We start from the raw sequence: 18,331 nt of genomic DNA on the forward strand, positions 1-18,331 counted from the left end.
GAGGGGAGAGGAGAGGAGAGAAGAGGAGGCCGGGGGAGGGGAGAGGAGAGGAGAGAAGAGGAGGCCGGGGGAGGGGAGAGGAGAGGAGAGAAGAGGAGGCCGGGGGGAGGGGAGAGGAGAGGAGAGGAGGCCGGGGGAGGGGAGAGGAGAGGAGAGGAGGAGAGGAGGCCGGGGGGAGGGGAGAGGAGAGGAGAGGAGGCCGGTGAGGAGGGGAGAGGAGAGGAGAGGAGGAGAGGAGGCCGGGGGGAGGGGAGAGGAGAGGAGGAGAGGAGGCCGGGGGGAGGGGAGGGGAGGGGAGAGGAGAGGAGAGGAGGCCGGGGGGAGGGGAGAGGAGAGGAGGAGAGGAGAGGAGGAGAGGAGGCCGGGGGGAGGGGAGGGGAGGAGAGGAGGCCGGCGGGGAGGAGGGGAGGGAGAACCCCGAGGATTGGAGAGGAGGGCCGGGGGGAGGGGGAGAGGAGAGGAGGAGAGGAGGCCGGGGGGAGGGGGGGGGAGAGGAGGGGGAGGAGAGGAGGGAGAGGAGGAGAGGAGGCCGGGGGGAGGGGAGGGGAGAGGAGAGGAGAGGAGGAGAGGAGGAGAGGAGGCCGGGGGGAGGGGAGGGGAGAGGAGAGGAGAGGAGGAGAGGAGGCCGGGGGAGGGGAGGGGAGAGGAGAGGAGAGGAGGCCGGGGGGAGGGGAGGGGAGAGGAGAGGAGGAGAGGAGGCCGGGGGGAGGGGAGAGGAGAGGAGAGGAGGAGAGGAGGCCGGGGGGAGGGGAGGGGAGAGGAGAGGAGGAGAGGAGGCCGGGGGGAGGGGAGAGGAGAGGAGGAGGCCAGAGGGGTAAGAAGGCAGTTGGAGGTCACATGGAGCTTGTCATGTGACCTCACCAGTGTGGGTTGGGGGGGGGTTCCTAGGGCTGTGGCCTCATCCTGATCTTCCTGTTTCCCCTCTCAGCCGCTCGCTGCACTCACTGTTCATTCACTGAAGGCAAACAGAGCGATGACTGATCATAAACATCTGTCACATCACATGACATCCCACATCCAGGATTCCCTAAATACCAGGACCCCCACCCCAGCCATTGTCCTCTGTTATCAGCCAGGAGAGAAATATTCTCACAGGAGACTCCCCATAGTGCACCAACCCATCTACACCTGACACAGAGCTGCACTCACTATTCTGCTGCTGGTGCAGTCACTGTGTACATACATGGGCATTACTTATCCTGTACTGATCCTGAGTTACATCCTGTATTATACCCCAGAGCTGCACTCACTATTCTGCTGCTGGTGCAGTCACTGTGTACATACATGACATTACTTATCCTGTACTGATCCTGAGTTACATCCTGTATTATACCCCAGAGCTGCACTCACTATTCTGCTGCTGGTGCAGTCACTGTGTACATACATGACATTACTTATCCTGTACTGATCCTGAGTAACATCCTGTATTATACCCCAGAGCTGCACTCACTATTCTGCTGCTGGTGCAGTCACTGTGTACATACATGACATTACTTATCCTGTACTGATCCTGAGTTACATCCTGTATTATACTCCCAGAGCTGCACTCACTATTCTGCTGCTGGTGCAGTCACTGTGTACATACATGACATTACTTATCCTGTACTGATCCTGAGTTACATCCTGTATTATACCCCAGAGCTGCACTCACTATTCTGCTGCTGGTGCAGTCACTGTGTACATACATGACATTACTTATCCTGTACTGATCCTGAGTTACATCCTGTATTATACCCCAGAGCTGCACTCACTATTCTGCTGCTGGTGCAGTCACTGTGTACATACATGACATTACTTATCCTGTACTGATCCTGAGTTACATCCTGTATTATACCCCAGAGCTGCACTCACTATTCTGCTGCTGGTGCAGTCACTGTGTACATACATGACATTACTTATCCTGTACTGATCCTGAGTTACATCCTGTATTATACCCCAGAGCTGCACTCACTATTCTGCTGCTGGTGCAGTCACTGTGTACATACATGACATTACTTATCCTGTACTGATCCTGAGTTGTTACATCCTGTATTATACCCAGAGCTGCACTCACTATTCTGCTGCTGGTGCAGTCACGGTGTACATACATGACATTACTTTCTGTACTGATCCTGAGTTACATCCTGTATTATACTCCAGGGCTGCACTCACTATTCTGCTGCTGGTGCAGTCACTGTGTACATACATGACATTACTTATCCTGTACTGATCCTGAGTTACATCCTGTATTATACTCCAGAGCTGCACTCACTATTCTGCTGCTGGTGCAGTCACTGTGTACATACATGACATTACTTATCCTGTACTGATCCTGAGTTACATCCTGTATTATACTCCAGGAGCTGCACTCACTATTCTGCTGCTGGTGCAGTCACTGTGTACATACATGACATTACTTATCCTGTACTGATCCTGAGTTACATCCTGTATTATACCCCAGAGCTGCACTCACTATTCTGCTGCTGGTGCAGTCACTGTGTACATACATGACATTACTTATCCTGTACTGATCCTGAGTTACATCCTGTATTATACCCCAGAGCTGCACTCACTATTCTGCTGCTGGTGCAGTCACTGTGTACATACATGACATTACTTATCCTGTACTGATCCTGAGTTACATCCTGTATTATACCCCAGAGCTGCACTCACTATTCTGCTGCTGGTGCAGTCACTGTGTACATACATGACATTACTTATCCTGTACTGATCCTGAGTTACATCCTGTATTATACCCCAGAGCTGCACTCACTATTCTGCTGCTGGTGCAGTCACTGTGTACATACATGACATTACTTATCCTGTACTGATCCTGAGTTACATCCTGTATTATACCCCAGAGCTGCACTCACTATTCTGCTGCTGGTGCAGTCACTGTGTACATACATGACATTACTTATCCTGTACTGATCCTGAGTTACATCCTGTATTATACCCCAGAGCTGCACTCACTATTCTGCTGCTGGTGCAGTCACTGTGTACATACATGACATTACTTATCCTGTACTGATCCTGAGTTACATCCTGTATTATACCCAGAGCTGCACTCACTATTCTGCTGCTGGTGCAGTCACTGTGTACATACATGACATTACTTATCCTGTACTGATCCTGAGTTACATCCTGTATTATACTCCAGAGCTGCACTCACTATTCTGCTGCTGGTGCAGTCACTGTGTACATACATGACATTACTTATCCTGTCCTGATCCTGAGTTACATCCTGTATTATACCCCATAGCTGCACTCACTATTCTGCTGCTGGTGCAGTCACTGTGTACATACATGACATTACTTATCCTGTACTGATCCTGAGTTACATCCTGTATTATACCCCAGAGCTGCACTCACTATTCTGCTGTTGGTGCAGTCACTGTGTACATACATGACATTACTTATCCTGTACTGATCCTGAGTTACATCCTGTATTATACCCCAGAGCAGCACTCACTATTCTGCTGCTGGTGCAGTCACTGTGTACATACATGACATTACTTATCCTGTACTGATCCTGAGTTACATCCTGTATTATACTCCAGAGCTGCACTCACTATTCTGCTGCTGGTGCAGTCACTGTGTACATACATGACATTACTTATCCTGTACTGATCCTGAGTTACATCCTGTATTATACCCCAGAGCTGCACTCACTATTCTGCTGCTGGTGCAGTCACTGTGTACATACATGACATTACTTATCCTGTACTGATCCTGAGTTACATCCGGTATTATACCCCAGAGCTGCACTCACTATTCTGCTGCTGGTGCAGTCACTGTGTACACACATGACATTACTTATCCTGTACTGATCCTGAGTTACATCCTGTATTATACCCCAGAGCTGCACTCACTATTCTGCTGTTGGTGCAGTCACTGTGTACACACATGACATTACTTATCCTGTACTGATCCTGAGTTACATCCTGTATTATACCCCAGAGCTGCACTCACTATTCTGCTGCTGGTGCAGTCACTGTGTACATACATGACATTACTTATCCTGTACTGATCCTGAGTTACATCCTGTATTATACCCCAGAGCTGCACTCACTATTCTGCTGCTGGTGCAGTCACTGTGTACATACATGACATTACTTATCCTGTACTGATCCTGAGTTACATCCTGTGTTACACCCCAGAGCTGCACTCACTATTCTGCTGCTGGTGCAGACACTGTACATACATGACATTACTTATCCTGTACTGATCCTGAGTTACATCCTGTGTTACACCCCAGAGCTGCACTCACTATTCTGCTGCTGGTGCAGTCACTGTGTACATACATGACATTACTTATCCTGTACTGATCCTGAGTTACATCCTGTGTTACACCCCAGAGCTGCACTCACTATTCTGCTGCTGGTGCAGTCACTGTGTACATACATGACATTACTTATCCTGTACTGATCCTGAGTTACATCCTGTGTTACACCCCAGAGCTGCACTCACTATTCTGCTGCTGGTGCAGTCACTGTACATACATGACATTACTTATCCTGTACTGATCCTGAGTTACATCCTGTATTATACCCCAGAGCTGCACTCACTATTCTGCTGCTGGTGCAGTCACTGTGTACATACATGACATTACTTATCCTGTACTGATCCTGAGTTACATCCTGTATTATACCCCAGAGCTGCACTCACTATTCTGCTGCTGGTGCAGTCACTGTGTACATACATGACATTACTTATCCTGTACTGATCCTGAGTTACATCCTGTATTATACTCCAGAGCTGCACTCACTATTCTGCTGCTGGTGCAGTCACTGTGTACATACATGACATTACTTATCCTGTACTGATCCTGAGTTACATCCCTGTATTATACTCCAGAGCTGCACTCACTATTCTGCTGCTGGTGCAGTCACTGTGTACATACATGACATTACTTATCCTGTACTGATCCTGAGTTACATCCTGTATTATACTCCAGAGCTGCACTCACTATTCTGCTGCTGGTGCAGTCACTGTGTACATACATGACATTACTTATCCTGTACTGATCCTGAGTTACATCCTGTATTATACCCCAGAGCTGCACTCACTATTCTGCTGCTGGTGCAGTCACTGTGTACATACATGACATTACTTATCCTGTACTGATCCTGAGTTACATCCTGTATTATACTCCAGAGCTGCACTCACTATTCTGCTGCTGGTGCAGTCACTGTGTACATACATGACATTACTTATCCTGTACTGATCCTGAGTTACATCCCGTATTATACCCCAGAGCTGCACTCACTATTCTGCTGCTGGTGCAGTCACTGTGTACATACATGACATTACTTATCCTGTACTGATCCTGAGTTACATCCTGTATTATACACCAGAGCTGCACTCACTATTCTGCTGCTGGTGCAGTCACTGTACATACATGACATTACTTATCCTGTACTGATCCTGAGTTACATCCTGTATTATACCCCAGAGCTGCACTCACTATTCTGCTGCTGGTGCAGTCACTGTGTACATACATGACATTACTTATCCTGTACTGATCCTGAGTTACATCCTGTATTATACTCCAGAGCTGCACTCACTATTCTGCTGCTGGTGCAGTCACTGTGTACATACATGACATTACTTATCCTGTACTGATCCTGAGTTACATCCTGTATTATACTCCAGAGCTGCACTCACTATTCTGCTGCTGGTGCAGTCACTGTGTACATACATGACATTACTTATCCTGTACTGATCCTGAGTTACATCCTGTATTATACTCCAGAGCTGCACTCACTATTCTGCTGCTGGTGCAGTCACTGTGTACATACATGACATTACTTATCCTGTCCTGATCCTGAGTTACATCCTGTATTATACCCCAGAGCTGCACTCACTATTCTGCTGCTGGTGCAGTCACTGTGTACATACATGACATTACTTATCCTGTACTGATCCTGAGTTACATCCTGTATTATACTGCAGAGCTGCACTCACTATTCTGCTGCTGGTGCAGTCACTGTGTACATACATGACATTACTTATCCCTGTACTGATCTGAGTTACATCCTGTATTATACTCCAGAGCTGCACTCACTATTCTGCTGCTGGTGCAGTCACTGTGTACATACATGACATTACTTACCTTGTACTGATCCTGAGTTACATCCTGTATTATACCCCAGAGCTGCACTCACTATTCTGCTGCTGGTGCAGTCACTGTGTACACACATGACATTACTTATCCTGTATTATACCCCAGAGCTGCACTCACTATTCTGCTGTTGGTGCAGTCACTGTGTACACACATGACATTACTTATCCTGTACTGATCCTGAGTTACATCCTGTATTATACCCCAGAGCTGCACTCACTATTCTGCTGCTGGTGCAGTCACTGTGTACATACATGACATGACTTATCCTGTACTGATCCTGAGTTACATCCTGTATTATACCCCAGAGCTGCACTCACTATTCTGCTGCTGGTGCAGTCACTGTGTACATACATGACATTACTTATCCTGTACTGATCCTGAGTTACATCCTGTATTATACCCCAGAGCTGCACTCACTATTCTGCAGTAGTGTGGAGGTGTAATCGCAGGTGTTGCTCCTTCCAGGTAGTTTGTTTCCCTCTGTTGCTCCCAGTTATCAGCTGTTATTGTTTGGTGGATTCTCTGTTATCAGCCGTTTTGCTGTGGGTGCTCTTTCTATTAGGGGTGCCGCCCCTTTAACCCTTGGTGTGTCTACTTCTAGGTCTTCACGGACGGGATCACTAATAAGCTGATTGGCTGCTATGTGGGGGACTCCATGGAGGACGTGGTCTTGGTGCGGATCTATGGGAATAAGACGGAGCTGCTGGTGGACCGCGAGGAGGAACTCAAGAGTTTCCGGGTCCTGCAGTCACACGGCTGTGCCCCAAAACTGCACTGCACCTTTAATAACGGCCTGTGCTACGAGTTCATGCAGGGAGCGGCGCTGGACCCGGAGCACGTCTGCAATCCTAAAATATACAGGTACAAGCTGCTGCGGGGTCCCTGGTGTGTGCAGTGTATATACAGGACTGTATGAGCTGCTGCTGCGGGGTCCTGGTGTGTGCAGTGTATATACAGGACTGTATGAGCTGCTGCTGTGGGGTCCCTGGTGTGTGCCGTGTATATACAGGACTGTATGAGCTGCTGCGGGGTCCCTGGTGTGTGCCGTGTATATACAGGACTGTATGAGCTGCTGCTGCGGGGTCCCTGGTGTGTGCCGTGTATATACAGGACTGTATGAGCTGCTGCTGCGGGGTCCCTGGGTGTGTGCCGTGTGTATACACGACTGTATGAGCTGCTGCTGCGGGGTCCCTGGTGTGTGCCGTGTATATACAGGACTGTATGAGCTGCTGCTGCGGGGTCCCTGGTGTGTGCACCGTGTATATACAGGACTGTATGAGCTGCTGCTGCGGGGTCCCTGGTGTGTGCAGTGTATATACAGGACTGTATGAGCTGCTGCTGCGGGGTCCCTGGTGTGTGCCGTGTATATACAGGACTGTATGAGCTGCTGCTGCGGGGTCCCTGGTGTGTGCCGTGTATATACAGGACTGTATGAGCTGCTGCTGCGGGGTCCCTGGTGTGTGCCGTGTATATACAGGACTGTATGAGCTGCTGCTGCGGGGTCCCTGGTGTGTGCCGTGTATATACAGGACTGTATGAGCTGCTGCTGCGGGGTCCCTGGTGTGTGCCGTGTATATACAGGACTGTATGAGCTGCTGCTGCGGGGTCCCTGGTGTGTGCAGTGTATATACAGGACTGTATGAGCTGCTGCTGCGGGGTCCCTGGTGTGTGCCGTGTATATACAGGACTGTATGAGCTGCTGCTGCGGGTCCCTGGTGTGTGCCGTGTATATACAGGACTGTATGAGCTGCCGCGCGGGGTCCCTGGTGTGTGCAGTGTATATACAGGACTGTATGAGCTGCTGCTGCGGGGTCCCTGGTGTGTGCAGTGTATATACAGGACTGTATGAGCTGCTGCTGCGGGGTCCCTGGTGTGTGCCGTGTATATACAGGACTGTATGAGCTGCTGCTGCGGGGTCCCTGGTGTGTGCAGTGTATATACAGGACTGTATGAGCTGCTGCTGCGGGGTCCCTGGTGTGTGCCGTGTATATACAGGACTGTATGAGCTGCTGCTGCGGGGTCCCTGGTGTGTGCAGTGTATATACAGGACTGTATGAGCTGCTGCTGCGGGGTCCCTGGTGTGTGCAGTGTATATACAGGACTGTATGAGCTGCTGCTGCGGGGTCCCTGGTGTGTGCCGTGTATATACAGGGACTGTATGAGCTGCTGCTGTGGGGTCCCTGGTGTGTGCCGTGTATGTACAGGACTGTATGAGCTGCTGCTGCGGGGGTCCCTGGTGTGTGCAGTGTATATACAGGACTGTATGAGCTGCTGCTGCGGGGTCCCTGGTGTGTGCATGTATATACAGGACTGTATGAGCTGCTGCTGGCGGGGTCCCTGGTGTGCGCACGTGTATATACAGGACTGTATGAGCTGCTGCTGCGGGGTCCCTGGTGTGTGCAGTGTATATACAGGACTGTATGAGCTGCTGCTGCGGGGTCCCTGGTGTGCGCAGTGTATATACAGGACTGCATGAGCTGCTGCTGCGGGGTCCCTGGTGTGTGCCGTGTATATACAGGACTGTATGAGCTGCTGCTGCGGGGTCCCTGGTGTGTGCAGTGTATATACAGGACTGTATGAGCTGCTGCTGCGGGGTCCCTGGTGTGTGCCGTGTATATACAGGACTGTATGAGCTGCTGCTGCGGGGTCCCTGGTGTGTGCCGTGTATATACAGGACTGTATGAGCTGCTGCTGCGGGGTCCCTGGTGTGTGCCGTGTATATACAGGACTGTATGAGCTGCTGCTGCGGGGTCCCTGGTGTGTGCAGTGTATATACAGGACTGTATGTGCTGCTGCTGCGGGGTCCCTGGTGTGTGCCGTGTATATACAGGACTGTATGAGCTGCTGCTGCGGGGTCCCTGGTGTGTGCCGTGTATATACAGGACTGTATGAGCTGCTGCTGCGGGGTCCCTGGTGTGCCCCGTGTATATACAGGACTGTATGAGCTGCTGCTGCGGGGTCCCTGGTGTGTGCCGTGTATATACAGGACTGTATGAGCTGCTGCTGCGGGGTCCCTGGTGTGTGCCGTGTATATACAGGACTGTATGAGCTGCTGCTGCGGGGTACCTGGTGTGTGCTGTGTATATACAGGACTGTATGAGCTGCTGCTGCGGGATCCCTGGTGTGTGCCGTGTATATACAGGACTGTATGAGCTGCTGCTGCGGGGTCCCTGGTGTGTGCCGTGTATATACAGGACTGTATGAGCTGCTGCTGCGGGGTCCCTGGTGTGTGCCGTGTATATACAGGACTGTATGAGCTGCTGCTGCGGGGTCCCTGGTGTGTGCCGTGTATATACAGGACTGTATGAGCTGCTGCTGCGGGGTCCCTGGTGTGTGCCGTGTGTATACAGGACTGTATGAGCTGCTGCTGCGGGGTCCCTGGTGTGTGCCGTGTATATACAGGACTGTATGAGCTGCTGCTGCGGGGTCCCTGGTGTGTGCCGTGTGTATACAGGACTGTATGAGCTGCTGCTGCGGGGTCCCTGGTGTGTGCCGTGTATATACAGGACTGTATGAGCTGCTGCTGCGGGGTCCCTGGTGTGTGCCGTGTATATACAGGACTGTATGAGCTGCTGCTGCGGGGTCCCTGGTGTGTGCAGTGTATATACAGGACTGTATGAGCTGCTGCTGCGGGGTCCCTGGTGTGTGCAGTGTATATACAGGACTGTATGAGCTGCTGCTGCGGGGTCCCTGGTGTGTGCCGTGTATATACAGGAGTGTATGAGCTGCTGCTGCGGGGTCCCTGGTGTGTGCCGTGTATATACAGGACTGTATGAGCTGCTGCTGCGGGGTCCCTGGTGTGTGCCGTGTATATACAGGACTGTATGAGCTGCTGCTGCGGGGTCCCTGGTGTGTGCCGTGTATATACAGGACTGTATGAGCTGCTGCTGCGGGGTCCCTGGTGTGTGCCGTGTATATACAGGACTGTATGAGCTGCTGCTGCGGGGTCCCTGGTGTGTGCCGTGTATATACAGGACTGTATGAGCTGCTGCTGCGGGGTCCCTGGTGTGTGCAGTGTATATACAGGACTGTATGAGCTGCTGCTGCGGGGTCCCTGGTGTGTGCCGTGTATATACAGGACTGTATGAGCTGCTGCTGCGGGGTCCCTGGTGTGTGCAGTGTATATACAGGACTGTATGAGCTGCTGCTGCGGGGTCCCTGGTGTGTGCCATGTATATACAGGACTGTATGAGCTGCTGCTGCGGGGTCCCTGGTGTGTGCCGTGTATATACAGGACTGTATGAGCTGCTGCTGCGGGGTCCCTGGTGTGTGCCGTGTATATACAGGACTGTATGAGCTGCTGCTGCGGGGTCCCTGGTGTGCCCTGTGTATATACAGGACTGTATGAGCTGCTGCTGCGGGATCCCTGGTGTGTGCCGTGTATATACAGGACTGTATGAGCTGCTGCTGCGGGGTCCCTGGTGTGTGCCGTGTATATACAGGACTGTATGAGCTGCTGCTGCGGGGTCCCTGGTGTGTGCAGTGTATATACAGGACTGTATGAGCTGCTGCTGCGGGGTCCCTGGTGTGTGCCGTGTATATACAGGACTGTATGAGCTGCTGCTGCGGGGTCCCTGGTGTGTGCCGTGTATATACAGGACTGTATGAGCTGCTGCTGCGGGGTCCCTGGTGTGTGCCGTGTATATACAGGACTGTATGAGCTGCTGCTGCGGGGTCCCTGGTGTGTGCCGTGTATATACAGGACTGTATGAGCTGCTGCTGCGGGATCCCTGGTGTGTGCCGTGTATATACAGGACTGTATGAGCTGCTGCTGCGGGATCCCTGGTGTGTGCCGTGTATATACAGGACTGTATGAGCTGCTGCTGTGGGGTCCCTGGTGTGTGCCGTGTATATACAGGACTGTATGAGCTGCTGCTGCGGGGTCCCTGGTGTGTGCCGTGTATATACAGGACTGTATGAGCTGCTGCTGCGGGGTCCCTGGTGTGTGCCGTGTATATACAGGACTGTATGAGCTGCTGCTGCGGGGTCCCTGGTGTGTGCCGTGTATATACAGGACTGTATGAGCTGCTGCTGCGGGGTCCCTGGTGTGTGCTGTGTATATACAGGACTGTATGAGCTGCTGCTGCGGGGTCCCTGGTGTGTGCTGTGTATATACAGGACTGTATGAGCTGCTGCTGCGGGGTCCCTGGTGTGTGCTGTGTATATACAGGACTGTATGAGCTGCTGCTGCGGGGTCCCTGGTGTGTGCCGTGTATATACAGGACTGTATGAGCTGCTGCTGCGGGGTCCCTGGTGTGTGCCGTGTATATACAGGACTGTATGAGCTGCTGCTGCGGGGTCCCTGGTGTGTGCTGTGTATATACAGGACTGTATGAGCTGCTGCTGCGGGGTCCCTGGTGTGTGCAGTGTATATACAGGACTGTATGAGCTGCTGCTGCGGGGTCCCTGGTGTGTGCCGTGTATATACAGGACTGTATGAGCTGCTGCTGCGGGGTCCCTGGTGTGTGCTGTGTATATACAGGAGTGTATGAGCTGCTGCTGCGGGGTCCCTGGTGTGTGCCGTGTATATACAGGACTGTATGAGCTGCTGCTGCGGGGTCCCTGGTGTGTGCTGTGTATATACAGGACTGTATGAGCTGCTGCTGCGGGGTCCCTGGTGTGTGCAGTGTATATACAGGACTGTATGAGCTGCTGCTGCGGGGTCCCTGGTGTGTGAAGTGTATATACAGGACTGTATGAGCTGCTGCTGCGGGGTCCCTGGTGTGTGCCGTGTATATACAGGACTGTATATACGAGTGTGTAGGGCCCCCCCCCCCGGCCTCTTGTGTGTAGGGGCCCCCCCCCCGGCCTCTTGTGTGTAGGGGCCCCCCCCCCCGGCCTCTTGTGTGTAGGGGCCCCCCCTTTGGCCTCTTGTGTGTAGGGGCCCCCCCTTTGGCCTCTTGTGTGTAGGGGCCCCCCCTTTGGCCTCTTGTGTGTAGGGGCCCCCCCTTTGGCCTCTTGTGTGTAGGGGCCCCCCCCCCCGGCCTCTTGTGTGTAGGGGCCCCCCCCCCCGGCCTCTTGTGTGTAGGGGCCCCCCCCCCGGCCTCTTGTGTGTAGGGGCCCCCCCTTTGGCCTCTTGTGTGTAGGGGCCCCCCCTTTGGCCTCTTGTGTGTAGGGGCCCCCCCTTTGGCCTCTTGTGTGTAGGGGCCCCCCCTTTGGCCTCTTGTGTGTAGGGGCCCCCCCTTTGGCCTCTTGTGTGTAGGGGCCCCCCCTTTGGCCTCTTGTGTGTAGGGGCCCCCCCTTTGGCCTCTTGTGTGTAGGGGCCCCGCTCTCCCCCGTGTCCCGGTGAAGGTGACCAGTAATCTGCAGGTGATGCCTCCGCTGCTGACTCGGGTCTTTGTCTGTAAGAGGCTTTAGGCGTCGGGTCATCGCTCACCTATCACCGGGAGGGGGCCCCATCATCTGCCCAGTGTAGGGATGGATGTAGGGAGGGGGAGCGAGTGCTCGGCCAGTGTAGGGATGGATGTAGGGAGGGGGAGCGAGTGCTCGGCCGGTGTAGGGATGGATGTAGGGAGGGGGAGCGAGTGATCGACCGGTGTACGGATGGATGTAGATAGGGGGAGCGAGTGATCGGATGGATGTAGGGAGGGGGGAGCGAGTGCTCGGATGGTGTAGGGATGGATGTAGGGAGGGGGGAGCGAGTGCTCGGCCGGTGTAGGGATGGATGTAGGGAGGGGGAGCGAGTGCTCGGCCGGTGTAGGGATGGATGTAGGGAGGGGGGAGCGAGTGCTCGGCCGGTGTAGGGATGGATGTAGGGAGGGGGAGCGAGTGCTCGGCCGGTGTAGGGATGGATGTAGGGAGGGGGAGCGACTGCTCGGCCGGTGTAGGGATGGATGTAGGGAGGGGGAGCGAGTGATCGGCCGGTGTACGGATGGATGTAGGGAGGGGGAGCGAGTGATCGGATGGATGTAGGGAGGGGGGAGCGAGTGCTCGGATGGTGTAGGGATGGATGTAGGGAGGGGGGAGCGAGTGCTCGGCCGGTGTAGGGATGGATGTAGGGAGGGGGAGCGAGTGATCGGATGGATGTAGGGAGGGGGAGCGAGTGCTCGGATGGTGTAGGGATGGATGTAGGGAGGGGGGAGCGAGTGATCTACCGGTGTACGGATGGATGTAGGGAGGGGGAGCGAGTGATCGGATGGATGTAGGGAGGGGGAGCGAGTGCTCGGCCGGTGTAGGGATGGATGTAGGGAGGGGGGAGCGAGTGCTCGGATGGTGTAGGGATGGATGTAGGGAGGGGGAGCGAGTGCTCGGCCGGTGTGGGGATGGATAGAGGGAAGGGGAGCGAGTGATTGGCCGGTGTAGGGATGGATGTAGGGAGGGGGAGCGAGTGATCGGATGGATGTAGGGAGGGGGGAGCGAGTGCTCGGATGGTGTAGGGATGGATGTAGGGAGGGGGGAGTGAGTGCTCGGCCGGTGTAGGGATGGATGTAGGGAGGGGGAGCGAGTGATCGGATGGATGTAGGGAGGGGGGAGCGAGTGCTCGGATGGTGTAGGGATGGATGTAGGGAGGGGGAGCAAGTAATCGGCCGGTGTAGGGATGGATGTAGGGAGGGGGAGCGAGTGCTCGACCGGTGTAGGGATGGATGTAGGGAGGGGGAGCGAGTGATCGGATGGATGTAGGGAGGGGGGAGCGAGTGCTCGGATGGTGTAGGGATGGATGTAGGGAGGGGGGAGCGAGTGATCGACCGGTGTACGGATGGATGTAGGGAGGGGGAGCGAGTGATCGGATGGATGTAGGGAGGGGGGAGCGAGTGCTCGGATGGTGTAGGGATGGATGTAGGGAGGGGGAGCGAGTGCTCGGCCGGTGTGGGGATGGATGTAGGGAGGGGGAGCGAGTGATTGGCCGGTGTGGGGATGGATGTAGGGAGGGGGAGCGAGTGCTCGGCCGGTGTAGGGATAGATGTAGGGAGGGGGGAGCGAGTGATCGACCGGTGTACGGGTGGATGTAGATAGGGGGAGCGAGTGATCGGATGGATGTAGGGAGGGGGGAGCGAGTGCTCGGCCGGTGTGGGGATGGATGTAGGGAGGGGGAGCGAGTGATTGGCCGGTGTAGGGATGGATGTAGGGAGGGGGAGCGAGTGCTCGGCCAGTGTAGGGATGGATGTAGGGAGGGGGAGCGAGTGCTCGGCCGGTGTAGGGATGGATGTAGGGAGGGGGAGCGAGTGATCGACCGGTGTACGGATGGATGTAGATAGGGGGAGCGAGTGATCGGATGGATGTAGGGAGGGGGGAGCGAGTGCTCGGATGGTGTAGGGATGGATGTAGGGAGGGGGGAGCGAGTGCTCGGCCGGTGTAGGGATGGATGTAGGGAGGGGGAGCGAGTGCTCGGCCGGTGTAGGGATGGATGTAGGGAGGGGGGAGCGAGTGCTCGGCCGGTGTAGGGATGGATGTAGGGAGGGGGAGCGAGTGCTCGGCCGGTGTAGGGATGGATGTAGGGAGGGGGAGCGACTGCTCGGCCGGTGTAGGGATGGATGTAGGGAGGGGGAGCGAGTGATCGGCCGGTGTACGGATGGATGTAGGGAGGGGGAGCGAGTGATCGGATGGATGTAGGGAGGGGGGAGCGAGTGCTCGGATGGTGTAGGGATGGATGTAGGGAGGGGGGGGAGCGAGTGCTCGGCCGGTGTAGGGATGGATGTAGGGAGGGGGAGCGAGTGATCGGATGGATGTAGGGAGGGGGAGCGAGTGCTCGGATGGTGTAGGGATGGATGTAGGGAGGGGGGAGCGAGTGATCTACCGGTGTACGGATGGATGTAGGGAGGGGGAGCGAGTGATCGGATGGATGTAGGGAGGGGGAGCGAGTGCTCGGCCGGTGTAGGGATGGATGTAGGGAGGGGGGAGCGAGTGCTCGCATGGTGTAGGGATGGATGTAGGGAGGGGGAGCGAGTGCTCGGCCGGTGTGGGGATGGATAGAGGGAGGGGGAGCGAGTGATTGGCCGGTGTAGGGATGGATGTAGGGAGGGGGAGCGAGTGATCGGATGGATGTAGGGTGGGGGGAGCGAGTGCTCGGATGGTGTAGGGATGGATGTAGGGAGGGGGGAGTGAGTGCTCGGCCGGTGTAGGGATGGATGTAGGGAGGGGGAGCGAGTGATCGGATGGATGTAGGGAGGGGGGAGCGAGTGCTCGGATGGTGTAGGGATGGATGTAGGGAGGGGGAGCAAGTAATCGGCCGGTGTAGGGATGGATGTAGGGAGGGGGAGCGAGTGCTCGGCCGGTGTAGGGATGGATGTAGGGAGGGGGAGCGAGGGGATCGGCCGGTGTGGGGATGGATGTAGGGAGGGGGAGCGAGGGATCGGCCGGTGTACGGATGGATGTAGATAGGGGGAGCGAGTGCTCGGCCGGTGTAGGGATGGATGTAGGGAGGGGGAGCGAGTGATCGGCCCTTGTAGGGATGGATGTAGGGAGGGGGGAGCGAGTGCTCGGCCGGTGTGGGGATGGATGTAGGGAGGGGGAGCGAGGGACCGGCCGGTGTACGGATGGATGTAGATAGGGGGGAGCGAGTGCTCGGCCGGTGTAGGGATGGATGTAGGGAGGGGGAGCGAGTGCTCGGCCCTTGTAGGGATGGATGTAGGGAGGGGGGAGCGAGTGCTCGGCCGGTGTGGGGATGGATGTAGGGAGGGGGAGCGAGGGATCGGCCGGTGTAGGGATGGATGTAGGGAGGGGGAGCGAGTGATCGACCGGTGTGGGGATGGATGTAGGGAGGGGGAGCGAGTGATCGGATGCATGTAGGGAGGGGGGAGCGAGTGCTCGGCCGGTGTGGGGATGGATGTAGGGAGGGGGGAGCGAGTGCTCGGCCGCTGTAGGGATGGATGTAGGGAGGGGGGAGCGAGTGCTCGGCCGGTGTAGGGAGGGGGAGCGAGTGCTCGGCCCTTGTAGGGATGGATGTAGGGAGGGGGGAGCGAGTGCTCGGCCGGTGTGGGGATGGATGTAGGGAGGGGGAGCGAGTGCTCGGCCGGTGTGGGGATGGATTTAGGGAGGGGGAGCGAGGGATCGGCCGGTGTAGGGATGGATGTAGGGAGGGGGGAGCGAGTGCTCGGCCGGTGTAGGGATGGATGTAGGGAGGGGGGAGCGAGTGCTCGGCCGGTGTAGGGATGGATGTAGGGAGGGGGAGCGACTGCTCGGCCGGTGTAGGGATGGATGTAGGGAGGGGGAGCGAGTGATCGGCCGGTGTACGGATGGATGTAGGGAGGGGGAGCGAGTGATCGGATGGATGTAGGGAGGGGGGAGCGAGTGCTCGGATGGTGTAGGGATGGATGTAGGGAGGGGGGAGCGAGTGCTCGGCCGGTGTAGGGATGGATGTAGGGAGGGGGAGCGAGTGATCGGATGGATGTAGGGAGGGGGAGCGAGTGCTCGGATGGTGTAGGGATGGATGTAGGGAGGGGGAGCGAGTGATCTACCGGTGTACGGATGGATGTAGGGAGGGGGAGCGAGTGATCGGATGGATGTAGGGAGGGGGAGCGAGTGCTCGGCCGGTGTAGGGATGGATGTAGGGAGGGGGGAGCGAGTGCTCGGATGGTGTAGGGATGGATGTAGGGAGGGGGAGCGAGTGCTCGGCCGGTGTGGGGATGGATAGAGGGAGGGGGAGCGAGTGATTGGCCGGTGTAGGGATGGATGTAGGGAGGGGGAGCGAGTGATCGGATGGATGTAGGGAGGGGGGAGCGAGTGCTCGGATGGTGTAGGGATGGATGTAGGGAGGGGGGAGTGAGTGCTCGGCCGGTGTAGGGATGGATGTAGGGAGGGGGAGCGAGTGATCGGATGGATGTAGGGAGGGGGGAGCGAGTGCTCGGCCGGTGTAGGGAGGGGGAGCGAGTGCTCGGCCCTTGTAGGGATGGATGTAGGGAGGGGGGAGCGAGTGCTCGGCCGGTGTGGGGATGGATGTAGGGAGGGGGAGCGAGTGCTCGGCCGGTGTGGGGATGGATTTAGGGAGGGGGGAGCGAGGGATCGGCCGGTGTAGGGATGGATGTAGGGAGGGGGGAGCGAGGGATCGGCCGGTGTAGGGATGGATGTAGGGAGGGGGGAGCGAGTGATTGGCCGGTGTGGGGATGGATGTAGGGAGGGGGAGCGAGGGATCGGCCGTTGTAGGGATGGATGTAGGGAGGGGGAGCGAGGGATCGGCCGGTGTACGGATGGATGTAGATAGGGGGAGCGAGTGCTCGGCCGGTGTAGGGATGGATGTAGGGAGGGGGAGCGAGTGCTCGGCCGGTGTAGGGATGGATGTAGGGTGGGGGGAGCGAGTGCTCGGCCGGTGTAGGGATGGATGTAGGGAGGGGGGAGCGAGTGCTCGGCCGGTGTAGGGATGGATGTAGGGAGGGGGGAGCGAGTGATCGGCCGGTGTAGGGATGGATGTAGGGAGGGGGAGCGTGCAGCCCGTGTGGGATGGGCAGACCACTGCATGCAGCAGCCGGGACCCCTCCGTGTTGTGTTGGGGTCACTTAGCTCCTCCTCTTGCCCCCCCGGGGTCACTTAGCTCCTCCTCTCCTCGCCCCCAGGGTCACTTAGCTCCTCCTCTCGCCCCCAGGCTGATCGCCCGGCAGCTCGCCCGGATCCACGCCATCCACGCGCACAACGGGTGGATCCCCAAGTCCAACCTGTGGCTGAAGATGCGCGCCTACTTCTCCCTGGTGCCCAGCGAGTTCCCGGACCCCCTCATCCAGGACAGGTAGGTGTCTCTCCGCTGTGCGCACCCCCAGCGCTGAGCTCCAGTTACAGCTGAACCTCTCTGCGTTCCGGCAGGTTTGTGCGCGAGGTCCGGAGCCGCCCGGTGCTGGAGGCGGAGATGCTGTGGATGGAGGCGGCGCTGTCCAGTCTGGGCTCCCCCGTCGTCCTGTGTCACAACGACCTCCTGTGCAAGAACATCATCTACAACCAGGAGAGAGGTAGGTGCCCCGGGGGGAGGGGGCCCAGTGACCCCTGCCCCCCCTCCCCCGCACTGATGTGGCCCCTCCTCCTCCTCCCCCCGCACTGATGTGGCCCCCTCCTCCTCCTCCCCCCGCACTGATGTGGCCCCTCCTCCTCCTCCCCCCGCACTGATGTGGCCCCTCCTCCTCCTCCCCCCGCACTGATGTGGCCCCTCCTCCTCCTCCCTCCGCACTGATGTGGCCCCTCCTCCTCCCGCACTGATGTGGCCCCTCCTCCTCCTCCTCCTCCCCCCGCACTGATGTGGCCCCTCCTCCTCCTCCCCCCGCACTGATGTGGCCCCTCCTCCTCCTCCCCCCGCACTGATGTGGC

The 18,331-nt window shown here is 56.7% G+C and overlaps 1 protein-coding gene across 1 annotated transcript; it reads left to right on the forward strand.

The window, feature by feature from the left end:
• Positions 1–6,664: 6,664 nt before the first annotated feature.
• On the forward strand, positions 6,665–17,979 carry ETNK1 (ethanolamine kinase 1; the record flags this gene model as incomplete). Its single annotated transcript, XM_072132588.1, has 3 exons — positions 6,665–6,967; positions 17,622–17,762; positions 17,837–17,979. Coding segments are annotated over exons 1-3 (490 nt in total), but the record flags the coding sequence as incomplete, so codon positions are not given.
• Between the last annotated feature and the right edge of the window lie 352 nt (positions 17,980–18,331).

The sequence above is a fragment of the Engystomops pustulosus genome, unplaced genomic scaffold, assembly GCF_040894005.1.
Source record: "Engystomops pustulosus unplaced genomic scaffold, aEngPut4.maternal MAT_SCAFFOLD_973, whole genome shotgun sequence".
In the NCBI taxonomy this organism is placed as follows: Eukaryota; Metazoa; Chordata; class Amphibia; order Anura; family Leptodactylidae; genus Engystomops; species Engystomops pustulosus.